This window comes from Orussus abietinus, unplaced genomic scaffold (assembly GCF_000612105.2).
Source record: "Orussus abietinus isolate OABI.00-Male unplaced genomic scaffold, Oabi_2.0 scaffold44, whole genome shotgun sequence".
Lineage (NCBI taxonomy): Eukaryota > Metazoa > Arthropoda > Insecta > Hymenoptera > Orussidae > Orussus > Orussus abietinus.
The window spans coordinates 293,734-311,889 of NW_019394518.1; the positions used below are offsets into that span (position 1 = coordinate 293,734).

Below are 18,156 nucleotides of genomic sequence, written 5' to 3' on the forward strand. Positions count from 1 at the left end.
CCTTCTTTGTGGATGAACTGCCGTCGTTAATGGAAGGCACACATGTTCGGTAGTAAACTCGTATCATTTTTATGATAAGACGGAATCTTACTTCTATTTGTTCATTTTCGTCTGAAAATGTTTAAACTACCGCTTAGATACTCTCTGTATTGATTACTATTAATTTCAGGTAAGTCAATGCGGCAGGGTGGAAATGGTCACGAAAATGATCCCAAACAAAATCATAAGATTTCGAAATGACGGATCGGTGCCTTGATGTCAAAATTTAACTCCGAAATAAATTTTACACAGGTAAGGTAATTTATAAATAAATTCATTAAAAAGAATGTTAGAGGAGGTTTCATTGCCGTCCTCTAGACATCGTATCGTTTTTTTTTCAACCATATTACAAAAATTTTCATCATTTTCTGGGTTCTTGAAAATGTTCAGTGTAGGGTATTTCACAGTTTACTGTAAACATACTTTATTATAGAAATATAATTAAAATTACGCGCACTTAATATACATTAGGTTTGATCTCTGATCTAGGTGGGTCTGTTGCCCTTCCTTCTTGAAGGTCCTCCCGTGAGTCTTGGTTTTTTTGGCGGGTTCTCCAAAGCATCCAACTCCTCGTCAGTCAACTGACCCTTGTACCAGTCTTTGCTGCAATTTGAAAAAAATCGGAATTACAAAAAGGCTTTTCCAAACACGTGTAAACATTCCATCTCTTCGCTTTTTCAATACATTAAATTACACTAAAGGATAATTCCAAATTAATCACATTATGAAAAGTTGAGAATTGCTTTGAACGTACTTCAGAGTATAAATAATCGACTCATGAAATGAACGAAAACATTCATACGAGCATATAGATGAACATTAATTTCAAGGTGATTACCACTCAGGAATTTTCCTAGCCCAATCGCATTTCCCGGTACTCTCGTCGAAAGCTTGACCAAGCTTGCAGCCACTTCTCCTTGGAATTTCTCCATTGACACATACGTAGAAGTATTGGCAATCCTCAGTATCCGGATACCGAGGATGAGTCGCAGCCACGGAATCGTCAACCTTGGGACAGGTGAAGTTGAAGAGTTCCCTCGAGCCGCAGCCCTTCTTCTGCGCCTCGTCAGGCCAATTGCAGATTCCTGTTTTCTCAGAGAAGACCAGCCCGTCAGGGCAGGTGATCATGTTGAATTTACCCTCCACGCAGTAATAAAACGTGTCACATATTCTGGGGTCTTCGTGAGCGAAGTATCCGTGCATGCGAGGACAGTGCATCGATGGCTGAGGCTTTTCTGAAAAGGAAGCCCTGAATAATATCAGCTGATAGATAGAATTTTTTACCTAGAATTTTAGGAACTACAAGTGATAATCCAAGTTTTACGAATAAGGAAGAAATAATTTATAACAGTTGATTATACTATTATGCTACTGTAAGGTGATCGTGGGTCTTCAGAGGGTGAAGCAATACTTGTCGAAATTTGCCATTTTAATACTATTAGTTATATATCTTTTATAATCATGTAATGAAATACGTACTCGAATGAAATTTCCTACTTTACAGGAATCATACTTACGAAGTTTCGGCCTCTTCGAGCAATCTATTCCGAAGGGTAAATCACACTTCTCGTGCTGTGGACTGAAGTCGTTGAAAACCAGACCATCCGGGCAAAGTTTCTCCGTGGGCTTGCCGTTCCGACAGTCGTAGTATTTGTCGCATTGATCGGCATCGGCAAAGTAGCCATTAGATTCTGGACACTCGTCGGATAATTCCGCATCATCCTCGTATTCCTCATCAAGAACCTCCTTCTTTTGACTCGGCGTGGCCACCTTCCTGCGATTCTGTTCGGCAGCCTCCTGTTTCCTCGACAACGCACTTGCAGCTCCTGCAATTAATTCAAAATATATTTATTTCGATTCACTAATGAATTTACGCGTGCAGTGAAGAAATATGTAAGATGTCGTGCCATTGATGAATCCGGTAGAAAAAGAAAGTGACTATGAGAATTGCGAAACCACGATGTAACGCTGCGCAATCGCCTCTTTGCAACAATGTGCAACTCGCAGATGCATTTCCATACAATGGGACCTCACACGCGTCGATGCTTCGAGAAAAAACCCAGTCCTAATATATTTATATTCGGTAGAAAGACTAATTATTTCCTACCCTACGCCTACTCTTTAACTATACGTGGTTTTAGCAGGATATTAAGCAAATTACGTTTGCAGCTAATTAAATTATTCCACTTACAGGGAAGGATATTTTTAAATCGATTAAACGTTTCGAAGAGAGAAGGTTGAGGGATATGGGCCACTTTTGACATTCAGGAAACCAGAATTTATACGTCCCTGAATATGTTGAGTGACAACCAGCGAGTGGATAGACGCCGGTCGACCTCGCGATCGGAAGAAAGCGAGAAAGTCCGAGGTGACTCGCCTTCGACGCCCGGAAGAGCGTTTTTAAAAGTCGCTCGACCTTCCGAAACTCACTTTCCAGTATTCCTTGAGATTTCCGTACGGAGTTTCAGTGATAAATCCCAAATTCGAGGACACCAATGAACGAAACCGCGATTCGCCTCCCTCTCTCTTCGTTCCAGAGAGCAGCTGCCTGGGAAGTCTTGGAAACATATTATCAAAGTATTTTGAAAGTGTTCCAGAAATTACAGAGATTTAGTAATGGAAGAATGAAAATGTCTTGGGTTGTCATAAATTAGCTCCGGGATTCCAGCTGAAAGATCCTGGACAGTCACTCGGAAAGTTCAGCTGGTCGATTGTCGGTAGAAAGGTGCGGGACCCGTTTACGCACCGAGAGAAATAATTAGACTTGCCTTCGATACTGGTAGTAATGTGAAAGTCATTCGACTACTCTCCCGCGTTCTGAATTATCTGAGAAAGGGACATTTTTATAAAAAATGTCTCCTGTCACGGTTTCTGTACCATTTAAGATTTAACCGCTTATTCTTTCACTTTCATTCATTTACACGGTACATACTTTAAGAGTGCTTTGTCCAATACATCGCCGTATCTGTCTACTATAATGGCGGTTGGAATCGAGGAAAACTTTCATTCAATTAATTTCTCCACAATGAATACAAGTTTTCAAGAAAGTGAGTACCCGGTTACCCAACTCATTAGGTAATGCGCGTTCGGCAAACCCTCAGATAAATTGGAGCAACGCCCGTAATTTAAAACTTGTGGTATATTAAACTAAGTGATTCATTGTGTAATAAGTCGTATAGAACCTGTGAAAATATTTATTCATAAAGAAATAATTATTAAGTACCAATGCCTTTATCTCTGATCGCGACACCGCGATCCTAAACCTTAATCCTTAAAATGTAATTCATGAAGAGAAAGTTGCACTTAATGCTACGTAAAAATACCACTTATCCATTGTGTAACAAGTCGCTCATTAGATCCTTTTCATTACAATTTACGACCAGAAACTCGCTGCATTAAGTTGTAGGTGTCAAATAATAATTCATCCTGTAAACGACGTTCTCAATATCCTACAAAATGTAAACTTCACCTCACCTTATTTATTGATCATCAGCTCCCCTAGCTGTAACATCCCTGCACTAAATCATACCTTTTTATATACAGTTTATGACCTCAAACTCACACGTAATCCCCTACAAACTATCCAGCTCCCTGATGCTCTTCAAGATTTACATTCGGTACAAATGCATGGAGAACCAACATGGCCACCCCAGGCAAGAGTACCGACGCACTTTATCACAGTCTCTTCCCAGTTTACGAGCAGCAAGATACAAACAATCCTCTACAAACTGACTATCCACTGACTATCCAGCGACCTGTTGAGCCTGAGAATTTATATTCACAGTAAACGCCTTGAAAGGAACCAAGATGTCTACTCTGGGGCAAAATAGCCGTGTCGGCGTTCTTCATCATAGTCTTCTTCGTGGAAGTTAACGAGCAGCTACTCGCTGCATGACCCCATTGTAATGCTATGCAGAAGCGATTGTTCTCTTGGTATCCTTGGTGCCCAAGAAGGAGGTTCGTGGAGAAACGTCGAGAGAAAGGACTTACCAAGGCACACGAGAAGACAAAGGATGGTCCCCGTCTTCATGGCGGCCAGGAAGTTTGGGGGACTCCCAAGGTGGTCCGATGGGGTGAAACGTAGTCCTGGTTTCTCCTGGCAGATCAGGAATGCTCCTGTGGAAGTGTCTGCCGGGTTTTCGAGTTGATGACTAGAGACTACTGAAGCCTCAACGGAGCCTCAGGGTCTTATATGCCTCCCCCACTTTGGCTCCTTCGAGCAACGGGTTACAACACCCGATTCCCGACAAACGCGGCCTAAGGAGAGCTGCTCTTCTGCATACTGGGAATCACTAGGAGGTGCATCGGTGTTCGTTTCACAAAAAAACGATAACGGTGAGAAATTATCTACAAGTTTGGGTGAACAAAGCTTCGACGGGCCTCCAGAGCGCTGAAATGGAATCCGGCACCCTGACCTTGGGTCGTGGAAAACGTGAAAAGGAAATTTCTCCTGATGTTCTTATCGGTTTCTGAGATGCTGTCAAGTCTTTTTGTTTCGCCAGCACGTCTGTAGAATGACTCGTTAAGTGTAGACCTAGATATTATCCGCGAAGGATGGCTAAGTCTAAGAGAATTGCATTCGATTTACGTACCCATTTGTAATTTTTAAGAAGTGCACTTAATTGGAGAAAGATGGAAATTATCGAGAGAAAAGGGGATCACAAAATGGAGTGAATTAACGGAACAGCTAACAAGCCATTTTGCAGAACCTTTGTGGAGTAACGAGCCTCAGGGCGTTGAGAAGATGTAAACCTAGACGCTGACCTGGTGGTAATTAAAATGCAAGTAGAAAGTTTCTCTTCCAGTGATCTTAAAATAGTATTTGAAAAGCTGCTCGATGTTCCTTTCGGCAGATCGAGGCATTATAGTTTCTCGCGAAGCTATTAAGGTGATAAGATGATATTTGGCCCCCTAGAGTTGCGGATCCAACGATGCTTTTAGGCCTTAATGGTATAGAGCATATTGGCACATTCAATCTTCGTTCCCCGTTTATAATCCAGGTTTATAATCCATCGTTAATTATCCTAGTCATCTAAATCGGTACATACATGCAATTTCAAAGAACTCATTATTGATGACACTGATTGATAACGATTAATAAGCGGTTTCTCGGTCCCACCATCCACCGGGGTGCTTCCTGATCCACCATTTCCTTAGTTCGTCGTAAATCAAGATCCAGCAGGCAAAAGGTATGCCCGGAATCCACCACTCGCCATGCAGGGGGTATGTCTTCAGGATCACATCCATGTAAGGTGCGTAACAGACGACAGAAGCCATGACGATCTCAAAGATCAATCCAAAATTCAGTATCCAGTTGTTCATTCCCTGGCGAAATATGGAAGTCCTGCTAGTTTTGCAAATTATAGCATCTGCACACTGCACGATGACGATACTGACGAAGAAAGCGGTGTGGCAAGTGTGTTCCAAGATCTTGCGTTGCTTGTAGGTCCATTGCTGACCGTAGCTGTCTTCGAGGTCGTTTACAGCAGAACTATCCCAGTAGGGCCTCAACCCCAACAGTTTGCCAGGAAAGAATCCGGACTCTGCCATGATTACGAAATAGGTGAAAAATCCTGCTGCTGCTTCGATTATGCCAATTTGTCCATAGGCCATGAAGATCAATTTGCGATTGACGAGATGGTCCGTGTGCGGGACTCTGGGCTTCCTGAAAAGTATCGATAATTTTAATTAATGTCTTGGGGAGATCTAAATAGATTTAGGAACTTGCTCGCCAATGATGGAGTGTAATTGAATTTCATCTTTCTCAGAAGTTCGGTCTCATTTGTATAATATGCTTTGAATGTTTATAGAGCTTGCCTCAGCATTATGTCTCCCTCGGATTTCTCGTATGCTAAGGAAATTGCTGGCCACATATCGGTACCGACGTCGATGCACAAAATGCATATGATGCCAACCGGAAGTGGTATTCCCAGGGCAATGAACGCAAGGAATGGCGTCACTTCCGGAACATTGCTGGCAAGAGTGTACGCGATGCTGGATTTCAGGTTGTCGAAGACTCTTCTGCCTTCTTCAATCCCCGTTACGATAGTCGCAAAGTTGTCGTCCAACAAAATCAGATCAGCAACTTGTCTACTCACATCGGAGCCTATAACGAATACCGATTAAATCGTGAATACTGAAGATGCATTTTTTCTACGATTTTAATTACCCTATCCTTGATGTACCTTTTTGAAAACACTTTATATACTCGGATAATGACGAAAACAGAGATAAAATTGAATTAAAATATTGTAGATCCGTGAATATCTGCCTTTGACGTCATACGGTCTCATAAAGGATTAAAGACGATGCGAAACGAGTTTCTGCTCTGCAAGGACTCTGCCCTTCCAGACAGGTTCAATTAACAAATCGGAAAGGACATTCTCACTCCGGTAAATCCGAAAAAAAAAAATAACACATCGTACGTATTTCTTTAAATGATAAATAAAATATCACGACTCGATACCATTTGCAATCGAAACCAGAATATGTTTACCAATTGCAACGCCGATACCTACTTAAAATAATTACAATCTTTCCCTTAAGCTTCACTGTCGATTTCACATCGCCTAAACGTATTGACATCCTATCATATAAAATAATGTCTTCCTCTTCTCTCATAATATCCATCAGACATTTTAGCGCTATTCTAGTCTGTCCTCGCTAGGTCGCAAAGGCGATTACGTAGTTCTACACAAGGTATTGTAGAATTATGTAACACGTATGAGTATAAGAAGCGAAAAGAACCAGCGACTCCCATGGCGACGCCGATGTCGGCCTTCTTCAGGGCCGGCGAATCGTTGACCCCATCGCCGGTCACTGCAGTGATGAGGTGCAACCTGTGACAGCTTTCTACAATCTGCAGTTTCTGCACCGGTGATGTGCGTGCGAAAACAATTTCAGGGTAATGTCGGATCAGGCTGTCCAGCTGGCCCGGTTGCAGATCCCGAAGTTCGGGTCCAGTTACCACAATGGAGTGCCTGGTAGCCTCGTTTTGATGGTCCTCGGTGACTATACCGACGTACTTGGCGATGGCCCTGGCAGTGTCAGGGTGGTCTCCTGTCACCATGATCACCTTGATTCCCGCACACCGACATTTGTACACGGCGTCGGGCACAGTCGGCCTCGGGGGGTCCATCATGGATATTAATCCCACCTGTAACGAAAAAGAATCTGTATTGACTTCAGAGCAATTATATCGAACGACGGGTTGACCTGTACTGTCATCATCATTTTTATAACCACTACGATAATTATTATACATACGTATATTCATATAATAAATATAAAATCAGTCATCGTTCTAAAAATACACTGTTTTCAGGCATATTTTCTGTGAAACTATTCCCAGCATGCATTTTAACTTGGGAGCAAAGTGTATCTGAATCATTGGTCGTAATGCACCCGGGCTCCGTTTACGTCCTCGGTTACAGTATTAGTTTAATGATCCTAAAATGGTGGTAAAATTAAATACCAGATTTTCCGAACGTGGTATAACGATGGAGTGCGCGGACTTGTGACAATGCTATGCTACAATTAGGAAATTCAGCATGTGGTAAGTATTTAGAGCCCCTTACTTATACCACTTTGTGGCCCACCGTGTATACATAATGATTGACTTAAGTAGGCATAATGATGTAATAAGCGCACCAGCCGCAGGTTGTTCAGGGGAAAGTTGGGAGGGTCTGCCTTGAACTCGTAACCCTTTGGAAAGGTGGAGAAGGACAGGACACGATCGGCGAATCCGAGAACGCGTTCGCCGTTGTTCGCCAGGACGTGGCACGCTTCCGTGTACGCCATTTTGGTTTCTTCGTCCAGTTCTCGCGTGCCGCCATCTTGGGCCACCGTCGAGCATCGCTCGAGGACGCTCTCGGGTGCTCCCTTCAACGATATTAAATGCATTTCCTTTCCCAGGTGCACATCGGCCTGAAATTTGTCGGTCGAATTGAACGGGATCTCAAAAACCTGCACAAACAAAGAATAAAATACGATCATACGGAATAAAGTTCTTTCGATATAGTTAACACGCTACGTCGTTTCTTGACGCTGCAGGGGAAGAGAAAAATATTCGGTCTCCTGTCGAAAGTAGTTACTAATTATTTATATTGTACTGTATTCTTATATTGCGATTTATATGCATACATGTTTATGTGAGCCCACAATATTTTACCTTGGTGTAAGCCTTCCTGAAGGTATGCGCACCACCTCTGACGAGGACCTCCATGCACTTAAGTAATGCACTTTCCAAAGGATCGCCAAGCACTTTTCGCTTGTTCAGAGGTGGAACAGGTAAACCATCCGGTAATGGCGCCCATTCTGCACGATTGCACAAACTCGCCACTCTGGCCAAATTTAGAAACCCTCGACTATTGGCGTACTTGCTCCACGTATCGGACGCCATTATTTCTCTTAGCTGGCCATTGTACCACGCATGACGTACCTGCAATAATAAACGTTAGTATACACATAAAAACAATTTCTAAATCATAATTAAAAATAATGTCTTTAAGGCGTGCCGTCATTTTATTTTGGGTAAGTGTCCCTGTTTTGTCGGAACAGATGACTGCCGTGCACCCAAGGGTCTCGATGGCTTCCAGGTTCTTGATGAGGCAATTTTTGTTGGCCATTTGCTTGGCAGTCAAGGTCAGACTAACGGTGACAGTGGCAAGAAGGCCCTCTGGCACATTGGCAACTATGATGCCAATGAGGAAAATCACCGAGTCTATCCAACCGTATCCTAGGGCCACCGACATTCCGAAGAAGAAGACGCCCAGAAAGACAGCCCAGCAGGATATTAATATCATAAATCGATGGATTTCCCGTGAAAGTGGGGTAGGTCGAGGAATCAGTCTCGAGGTCAGTTTTGCTACTCTTCCCATGACGGTTAGGTCACCGCAAGCGACCACTACCCCTTTTGCAGTACCTAGTACCGGAAGAACCATTTTGGAGAACAGGAATCTGAGTAACATGAATAAGTGCACAGCCTAAGAGAATACTTTCGGTTCATAAAAACACTCCCCTTTAATTAAGATATTCAAAGGAAGGAGTTCTTGAGAAAGGGGAAAATTTAAATATTCTAGGAGGCTGTCATTACTTTCTTTTACGTTTGGTTATATTTTTAGGGAGAAAGCCGTTCTCTCGATGCTTCCCAAAATCTAAGCATACCCTCGACTATGTTTGTAGAGAAGAAAATTATATTCTCGGCTTCTATGAAACTCCCTGGCGATGGTTTCGTGGATCGCAGGAGCGGCATGGACTCCCCGGTTATGGATGCGTTATCCACCTTAAGACCTTTGTGGACACGGGCCTGCACAGAGTCAAGAGAAAGGCAGGGCCGACGTGGACACGGAAAAATAAGAAAACTGAGAGCTGGCCTGCACTCACCTTGACATTCCAGCAACCTAATGTCAGCAGGAACTCGGTCACCGGTCTCGAGGAAGACGATGTCCCCGACGACCAACTCGGAGACATACAGCTCCTTTATGTACTCGTCCCTGAGGACTTTCGTCTTCTCAGGCAACATCCCCTTGAAAGACTCCATGATCTTTGAGCTCTTCGAGTTCTGGTAGTAGCTGAACATCCCTGTTACCAGGATCAGAAGGATCAACACCATTCCCAGCCACAAATGGTCGTCGGAAGCTATTCCATAAGTATGTTTCTCCAAAAAGTAACTTCCGAAGCATAACAATGCTCCCACCTGAAAATTATTTAACACGATTTGTATTATATTTCCGAAAGTACAGGAGAAGTACAAGAAGGAAATGAAAGAAAAGTGAACGAACACGGCAGAGATCACGGATTTACAGGGAAGATACATTTAGGTAATTGTAGACACTTTCCAAAGGGATCTGCGATTATATTTTAGAATACGAGAGAAATGTTAAAACAGTTAAGGAAAGGGAAGTCTGTGGGAAATAATTTTTAATAACCCAAATTAAAAGGGAGAATCCCCCGCACAGGCAGCGCAAGAGTTTAAAGATTTCCGGAGTCTCCTTCGGCGGCGTTAATGTATTCATTCCATGCTCCCTTTGCAGGTTTCTTGCCTTAGCCGTGGATAAACCTCGCGAGGCATCGGTCTTTAATTTCTCCAGCAAAAGTTCCGATTCTAAGACGTGCACGTCGACGTCGATGTCTTGTCGCAGATGCTCCAAAGTTGCACCGTCCCGATGTCGCCTGCGAAACTTGAGGACCTCCTTCAATTTCATACCGACGATTCTTCGTCGCTTCCGGTCCGAATAAAATCATTCCCGTATACTTTCGTCCTTAAAAATTTCCTAACAAAAGTGGAAAGGTAACCAAGATGGGTAAAATAACTCGGCCGCGTCATGAAGTACACGATTCTCGAAGAGCCGGAGACATTTTGTTTTCCGTCTTCGGCGACCAATCATTGTTTCTTACAATTAGGAATAATATCTTTTCCTGTATGATTTCTCTCCGCCAACCTTTTCAAAGGTTTATTTCGTAATTTAATTCGGATATGTTCGAGCCGTTACGATTTGTTACGAATCTGTATTACTTAATGCGAAACTGGAAGCCCGAATTACAAAAGGCGGACGGTATGTCCATCCAAGACGATGGGCAAAAAGAATCTCGTATTTTCAATGGGCGTCGAGCAAGAAGTCTACAATATTCTAATTAGAGCTTACTTAAACGGAGAAAGTAAAAGTTCCAAGAAATGGACGCTGTCAACATTTTCGATCGTCATTCTGACAATGACCGTACTTTATTCGGCGTAGATTTGTCAAAATAATTTAAACAAGTACCAAGGATTTCGTACTCGATCCTATGGTGACATTTCATGAAATTACAAATTACACCAAACTTGAGAATTCCTTTATTCAGAAAAAGTATACAATAAAGTAGTTTTGCTTGGCTTTGTAATACGATTTCAATGCTTTTCGAATTTAGAAACATAATATAGCTTGAATGTATATACTCAATGTTGAGTTTTTCCACAAAAATGTTTTTGGCGGGGATATTTTTTTGTCAGGGGGAAGCGATACTCGACGGCGGCGTCGCCAACTACGCGTCGCAGCCGGTGGCGCCCTCGCGCGCAGGCTTGTTATCGACGGAGCCACGCGGCGAGTGGCGCTGGAGTGCAAAGGCCGCGGCGGGGCTGCAGCTCATCCGGGCGACGCCACGCAGAGAAACGGTCGCGGTTCGTTCGTCCACCTCCGCCATAGCGGTGTATACTTCGTCCCGCTCGCTCCCGTGACGCGACGCTTACCGACGCACGGCGTCGTTCCCCGTAGATGCGCGATCGGGTAAACTAACGCGAGCCGAAGTGTTCCGTCGTCTCGAACCGCGAGCTACGGGCCGAGAGACAAAATGGAGAATAGGCCGGCGCCGCTCCGCTCCAGGCGGGTATGTCGGTTCTGCCTAACCGAGTCCGAGCCACTCAGCTTCATCTACGAGAGGGACCACAGCAAGCCTTTCCAGGTGCCGCTTACCCTGCAGATTATGTCGTGCGTCGCCATCGAGGTAAGATGTGCCGATTTCTCGCGCCATTTCTGGTTAATCCGCGCCCGGGGGACGTGCGATGTCCCCGTCTTCCTTGGGGAGCCGGAAACGGGAACCGGGTCTAAGGAGCGCGACTCGCGGGAAGATACGTCCAATTGATGCGTGCTCTGTGCACGCGCGGGGGAAAACATCGGAACGAGTCAATAGCGTTGACTGACGTGGGTAACGCAGATCCCGATCTTGCCGTGCGGGCAGGCCATTGAACGCCGTGCATCGATCGCGGAGCCGGAGAGCTCGGCGGCAACATGGCGGCCGCCATTGCTGCCAACACCTTTGAAATCGAGAATTGAAAAAACGGAGCGACTAGGACGGCTCGACTTTTAGTCTAGTAGTTAGTTTCGCGGTTGTAGGATGACGCTGCGGCTCGTATTCTGTACAGATACACACACGTGGATATCTCGTGCTGTATATGTCGCGCTATTGAAGGGGATGCCGCTATCTCAATGCCGGGGACCTAGCTATTTTTTTTTTTCGTTTTATTGAATTAAGAGTATTTCGATGTATGCCTCTGGTACAGAATAAAGAAGCTTGAGTCTCTTGAAATAATTATCAGAAACGTTCGTCAGATTTTATGATTTTCAATTTGATTTCATTCCTTGAACTCATATCTGTATGTATTGGGTTACAGGGCACATGGTACGCATCTATTGCGTGTGCATGCGTGAAACTACATGTGTTGGATTCACTGCTGTGGCGAATACTACCAGCTTGCATGAATGAAGGAGGGATCCAGTCTCTTGATAGGGTTCCAGGAAATATTGCTCCAACTTGTTGATCCATTTTGCATTCCATGAAATTCTTATTATAACTATAAGATTAGTACATAATGTTTATGTTTATTATACAATCACTGAAGTTCAATAACTTTTATACATGAAATGATTAATTGCAGAGGAACACCTTTAAAACCGTCCTCTAGATTCACTCTTGGTTTTACGTTGCACCTTTCAACTAATTCTTCGAAGGTCGTTGAGATCTTGTTATCCATGAGTGAACCCAACACATGTATGAAACACGAGAGTGATTAAATATCGATATGACTGTAAGATTTGCATTCTTTTATGAAATGCATATATAGCAGGATATCAAAAACAGACACTTTGCTATCAATTTCATTCTGAATAATTGAATCGATAATCTTATCGCAAAATGTATTTATGTAGAAGCTACGTTCGATCTGAATGAAAAATCACAAATCTGACAAATCAAATTCAGTAAATTAAGAACATTAATAATTGTATTCGGTTGAATATAGATATCAATTTCCAAACCATATGATTTGATATTGAAATTAAAGATATACAGATATTACGGTGCGCTAAAAAATGTATCAGTAATTTTAAATATTATTCCTTCTGTCTTTAATAGATGAGGAATGATAAGAATTGAGAAAATTTGGTATAAATTTAGCATCACTTCGTTACAATATATTTATGAAAACCTTAATATTTCTATATTGACAAAATATTTTTATTGTAGACAGAAAGTAATTTAGATTCTATAAAACTAATTCTACCCCATGAGATTTTGTTAGATTCTAATAGTTAAGTTTTGTTTAAGGTTTATGCAGCAGATGGGATGCCGCAGATGATTTGTTCAACTTGCCGTTGGAATTTGGATCGATCTTACAAGTTCAAGCTTCAATGTAAGAAAGCAGATGAAGCACTGAGAGCATATCCATTATCTGGAGTATTACCAAGACCGTTCCCTCCAATTCCCAACGATCCACCTGAGACCGGCACCAAGAGATCCTCCGAGCAGAGAATTCAAAATGATCAGTTGAAGAAGGCACGGGTGGACAGTGGGGAGAGAAGAGAAAACAGGGAGCGGACAATAGAGAAACGGGAAAAGGGAGAATGCCACGATTTATACGAGGAGGAACAAGATGGTGGTAGCGATGGAGAGAACGAAGCAAACAATGATAAGGAAGATCGCAAGCTGGAACCGGGTGAAATCAGGGTTCACGCCTGCGACCAGTGTGAGCGTACCTTCCCTTTAAGACAAGCACTACAATTGCATGTACAGCGAGCCCACCGAGATCGAGATTACAAGTGCACGGAGTGCGATAGAATGTTCTTCACAAAGTATGATCTGGCCAAACATGTAACCACACACACCGAAGAGAAGCCATTTTCCTGTGCGATTTGTCACAAGAAGTTCTCTCGATCCAGCATGCTACAGCGCCATGAGAAGTTACACCGGGATGAATTAAGGTATGCTTGTCAACATTGCGATAGAGAATTCTTCACTACGGAGGAACTAGAAAAACATGAGGAGACGGTACATAAACCGAAGCCTCATCAGTGCAACATCTGCAACAAGAGATTCTCCTATAAGCAAGGCTTGGAACGTCACGAAGTGTTGCACAATGAAGATAAATCATTTGTCTGCGAGTATTGTAAAGAAGCCTTCCGCACTAGCACAAAACTTGCTCGACACTTAACAAGCCATGCAGGCCATCGTCCATATTTGTGTAAGCTTTGCCCTCGCACTTTCTTATTGTCTCATCATTTAACCAGGCACATGCGTTCCCATTCCGTGGAGAAGAGGCACATCTGCGAGGACTGCGGTAAGGCTTTCAAGCGAAAAGAAAGTTTGGAAGTCCATCAGCTGACGCATACAAAACGCACCGGAATGGGTCTGAACTGTGACGTTTGTCAAGAGTCATGCCGGAACAGAGCAGACTACGTAACTCACATAAAGCAGCACATTGAAGCGGGAGAAAAGATGGGACCGGATGGCTTGCCACCAGATGCAGGAAAGGATAAAATAGATTCGGATTCTGAAGAGGAAGAAGAAGAGGAGCAATATTCCGATGGGGACGACGACTATGAGCCACCTTCGTACGTTGCCAAGAAATATCCCAAGAGCAAGCATTCGGAGAGTGACGACGATGTGGACAGAAGCGAAAAGGAAGACCGCAAGGAGCAGATAGTCTTTGTGCGGAACAAAGACGGCAACGTAGTAAAGAAAACGATCAAGACCCTAATGCCCATCCAGCGCAGAGATATGCAAGAGAATAAAGCAAAGTCAGGCCCGAGCAACCAATCGAATTCCAAGGTCAGTCAATCAAAGCCATCCGAAGCTTCACCCAAAGGTCGCATAGATGAAACCGAGGCAGAGGTGCAGAAAATTGTGGCTTCTGTCTTTGAAAAACACAAAATTCCTCTTAAACATCAGAACATTCCACAGGATCAGGGTAAAGAGGCTGCGAACCCTCCGAGTCAGGGTCACTCGAGGTCCCAAACCTTGCAGAGCGGTCACTCCGCAAACATACTGCCCAAGGAAGAGAAGCCGGAGATATCTGGGCAGAACACTCCAAAGGCTGTCAATACGGTGAAGGTAATAAAGCGATTCGTCGTTAGGAAACCAGGTGGGACGGAGACCCCTACGAGTACACCGAACGCCAAGGAGAGCGAAACCACACCGTCGGGGACGAGTCAAAATTTCTCAGGTTCTGGGCCCAAGGTAACTAAAAGAGTAATCGTTCGCAGAATTATTAGACAGGGCGACACAACGAGAGAGGTCATCATGAATCCGGATGGGACCATAATCGATCCTGCGGAGCTGGCCAAGCTGCCAACCGGCAATGTTGTTAAAAGAGTGGTCGTGAAGAAACCGATAGATAAAACCCAAGCTTTGGTGCAAACTATGCTACAATCTCCGGTAGACCAGAGACAGACCACCACTTTGAAAACGACGGACCCTCTGTTAGGTGAGTCTCCTAAATTTGAATTGAAAACGTCACAGTCATCGACGACTCCAGGTACCATGAAAATGGCACCTACAACGAGTGGACAGAAACCGGAACAGAAGCAAGGGACCTCTGCGAATTTGACGAAGGGTGATCAGGAGACGAAGGAGAAACTGGAACAGCTGGAAAAGAGAGTGGAGCAGCAGCGACTGAAGATAGAAGAATTGCAGGCCAGGAAACAACAGGAATATGAACCCGTAGACGAGATGCTTCCAGAGAGACACGACGAATCCGAAGACGAGCAACAGTTGCCTTTGAAGAGGGTTTTCGTGAAGAGAAAACAAAGTATCTATGACGAGGAACAGGAATATAACGACTCCTCCGATAAGGTGAGTGAGAAGGAGAAAGAAATGCCGGGGGAGAAAGAAATTGTCGTGAAAGCACTGAAGGAGTCGACGGACAGCGGAGAGATCCCAACACCCAAGAAGGACTACAAACCACCCCAGGTAACGAGTTCCAAAGTATACGGTAATAAAAAGATCATTGTCGTCAAGACCGAGGAGGCTTCGGAGGTAGACGAGATGAGTCGTGAGCTGAGCAGCATTCTGGATTCCACGGAAAACGTGGTCAAGATGCAAGATAACGTTCTCAGCAATCTGTGCGAGATATCTGGCATCGGTCAGGCGGAACCGAAGACTTTGGGGGAGCCTGAGAAAGAAGAAACTCTTACTCCCATGGAAGCCATGAAACACGATGCCAATGAGAACGACGCCGAAAATCAGGACGCCAATGACTTTTTAAAGACTGACGAAATGGATATACAACAGTGTGAAGAGGCTCAGGAGCACTCCGAGGAAGATCAGACGCAGATAGTCGTTGAAGAGAACGCGGTGTCTCACGACAGCCAGGATGACAGTGCCCTCTCCTTGGGAGGGCAAGACCTTACGGAGGCTGCGGACATTTTTGAACCATCGGACACTGCGCTAGACGATCAGAAACAGGAAGTTAACTTGGAAGATTCCGTTATAGAGCTCTCCGAAGGGAACGACACGATCAATTTGAATGACACCAATGACAGCCACGATAGCTTGGAAGATAAGCTTTCGAGAATGGAGGGTTAGATGTTACATATTGGAACTTGAGAATTGTATATTCACGAATGTTAGGCTGGTGTCAATGAATTATCATTTGAGGCCAAGTATTGTTATCCTTGGTGGCAGAACAGGGTTCTTCTACGCGTTCTTCTCAGGACTGTGGCGGAGTTTACTCGAGCTTCTGCAACGAAACCTTTTTTTACTATATTATCATAGTCGCGAATAACCATAGCAAGACAGGATCTTCGATCGTGTCAATGGTAGCTCATAGAGCCGAATTAAGAATAGCTCGTATATATATTGCATACCACTATTACATTTAATTATGTAATCTCATTTCCTTTCGCAAGTTCCAGAATTTTATGCTTGTCAAGGCTTCCTACAAACGAAAAATGCACCTCACTTACTTTTTACTATACACGTGTAAAATATCAATGCAACATTATACTTACTTTAGGAGAGACTAATGAACTCGATGGTGGGTGTCGATTATCCCTCCCAAAGCATGACTTCTTCGGATAATCCATGTTCACGATGGAACCTTGGGTTTTATATGTTAAGAAACTAGTTATGCAAAATGCATTAACAATGACGTTATTACTCATCGGCGATTATTTACTAAGAAAAGGAAAAAAGAAAAAAGAAACACTTGACATCGACATTGAATTTACACCGGGAAATGGATAACTTCTTTGGGGTTTACTTTGACATATCCCATTATGAATTTTTCTATTTGCTGAATTGGCTAGACTAACATGCATCTTCGAGTGCTAAATATTTTTTTTGTTGGCGCTCTCCTGACCTTTTTTTTTTTAAATATGTATGTATGTGCATCTATATACTGACGACACGATTATATTTCGATTTATGACTCTTCCACATTATTTCCACACGTTGACTATTCGTGTAAGGTTCATTACTGTCGCTGGATTTCAGTGTTATGAAATCTACTGTAAAGTGTGAAAAAGATATGATAGGAACGCAAGTGACAGCGTACAATTCCTTTTAAGAACTCTAACTTTAGAAGGATCATCGGTGCCGTAAAGATCTTCAATTGACTTATGCAGAATTATGTTATAATAGAGAATAAAGGTTCGTAGGATACAATGGATAAGCAGTAAATATTTGCAACTCTGTAACGAATAAAGTGTGGTGTGAATGTACTAGAAAATAGGAATAAATCATTCTTTATGCCGGGAACCCTGCGTTACTTCGCAGCTTGTTGCTTTGCAAGGTGCATGCAGAGATGAGTTGGGAGATTGCTCACGGGCAGGATCGTGTGATCGCATCCTGTGCTGCCCTCTGGTTTCGTACGTTAGCTTTCACCGTTTTTTGCCCCCAAGGGCGGCGCAACGAATTTCTGATAGGAGCTCGCGCACTCGCGATGGCGGTACCATCTACCAGTCGCCGTTGGCGGCTCACGTACTCGTGATGGTAATACCATGGGAGTTCCGTACGTTACACCGACGCGTTCCCCAAAGCTCCGCATCACGTAGACTTCGAGGCAACAATGTACTTAATAGTAGTAGATAAGTAGATAAAGTCAAATGGAGCGTCACGAGTGTTCTTCCCTTACCATCAAAAGCGAGCAGTGTCGGTAAGCGTAGGTAAGCCACCAGCGTCAACTGCCGCATGGTATTACCATCACGAGTACGTGAGCTGCCAACGACGACTGGTAGATAGTACCGCCATCGCGAGTGCGCGAGCTCCTATCAGAAATTCGTTGCGCCTCCCTTGGGGGCAAAAAACGGTGAAAGCTAACGTACGAAACCAGAGAGCAGCACAGGATGCGATTGCACGATCCTGCCC

The 18,156-nt window shown here is 43.7% G+C and overlaps 3 protein-coding genes across 5 annotated transcripts; 1 reads left to right on the forward strand and 2 right to left on the reverse strand.

Annotated features, from left to right (window-relative positions):
• Positions 1-446: 446 nt before the first annotated feature.
• Positions 447-4,180, reverse strand: LOC105701784 (protein obstructor-E). Its single transcript, XM_012428855.1, has 4 exons — positions 4,030-4,180; positions 1,557-1,865; positions 878-1,274; positions 447-642 (listed from the first exon to the last, which is right to left on the reverse strand). The coding sequence occupies exons 1-4, from the start codon at positions 4,067-4,069 to the stop codon at positions 525-527; spliced, it is 864 nt and encodes a 287-aa protein (XP_012284278.1). The 5' UTR covers positions 4,070-4,180; the 3' UTR covers positions 447-524.
• A 929-nt stretch (positions 4,181-5,109) lies between these two features.
• On the reverse strand, positions 5,110-10,244 carry LOC105698987 (sodium/potassium-transporting ATPase subunit alpha). Its single transcript, XM_012423662.1, has 9 exons — positions 9,969-10,244; positions 9,424-9,736; positions 9,205-9,330; positions 8,556-8,962; positions 8,210-8,479; positions 7,690-8,004; positions 6,787-7,195; positions 5,857-6,145; positions 5,110-5,704 (listed from the first exon to the last, which is right to left on the reverse strand). The coding sequence occupies exons 1-9, from the start codon at positions 10,242-10,244 to the stop codon at positions 5,134-5,136; spliced, it is 2,976 nt and encodes a 991-aa protein (XP_012279085.1). The 3' UTR covers positions 5,110-5,133.
• A 910-nt stretch (positions 10,245-11,154) lies between these two features.
• Positions 11,155-17,518, forward strand: LOC105701831 (RE1-silencing transcription factor). 3 transcript variants are annotated; one of them, XM_012428950.2, is made up of 3 exons: positions 11,155-11,520; positions 13,120-14,619; positions 14,752-17,518. In XM_012428950.2, the coding sequence occupies exons 1-3, from the start codon at positions 11,368-11,370 to the stop codon at positions 16,372-16,374; spliced, it is 3,276 nt and encodes a 1,091-aa protein (XP_012284373.1). In that variant the 5' UTR covers positions 11,155-11,367; the 3' UTR covers positions 16,375-17,518. The 3 variants fall into 3 exon arrangements, with proteins under 3 accessions (XP_012284373.1, XP_012284382.1, XP_012284364.1); XM_012428959.2 differs by having other exon boundaries at positions 11,156-11,520; positions 13,120-13,772; positions 14,079-17,518; XM_012428941.2 differs by having other exon boundaries at positions 11,156-11,520; positions 13,120-17,518.
• Positions 17,519-18,156: the final 638 nt, after the last annotated feature.

Coding starts and splice junctions, on each gene's coding strand:
- LOC105701831 (XM_012428941.2), top strand. CDS start 11,368: ATGGAGAATAGGCCGGCGCCGCTCCGCTCCAGGCGGGTATGTCGGTTC. Junction 11,521..13,119: donor TGTCGTGCGTCGCCATCGAG/GTAAGATGTGCC, acceptor GTTTTGTTTAAG/GTTTATGCAGCAGATGGGAT.
- LOC105701784 (XM_012428855.1), bottom strand. CDS start 4,069: ATGAAGACGGGGACCATCCTTTGTCTTCTCGTGTGCCTTG. Junction 1,866..4,029: donor TTGTCTTCTCGTGTGCCTTG/GTAAGTCCTTTC, acceptor AATTAATTGCAG/GAGCTGCAAGTGCGTTGTCG. Junction 643..877: donor GCTAGGAAAATTCCTGAGTG/GTAATCACCTTG, acceptor TTCAAATTGCAG/CAAAGACTGGTACAAGGGTC.
- LOC105698987 (XM_012423662.1), bottom strand. CDS start 10,244: ATGAAATTGAAGGAGGTCCTCAAGTTTCGCAGGCGACATCGGGACGGT. Junction 9,737..9,968: donor GATTCTCCCTTTTAATTTGG/GTTATTAAAAAT, acceptor AATAATTTTCAG/GTGGGAGCATTGTTATGCTT. Junction 8,963..9,204: donor CTCTACAAACATAGTCGAGG/GTATGCTTAGAT, acceptor TTCCGGTACTAG/GTACTGCAAAAGGGGTAGTG.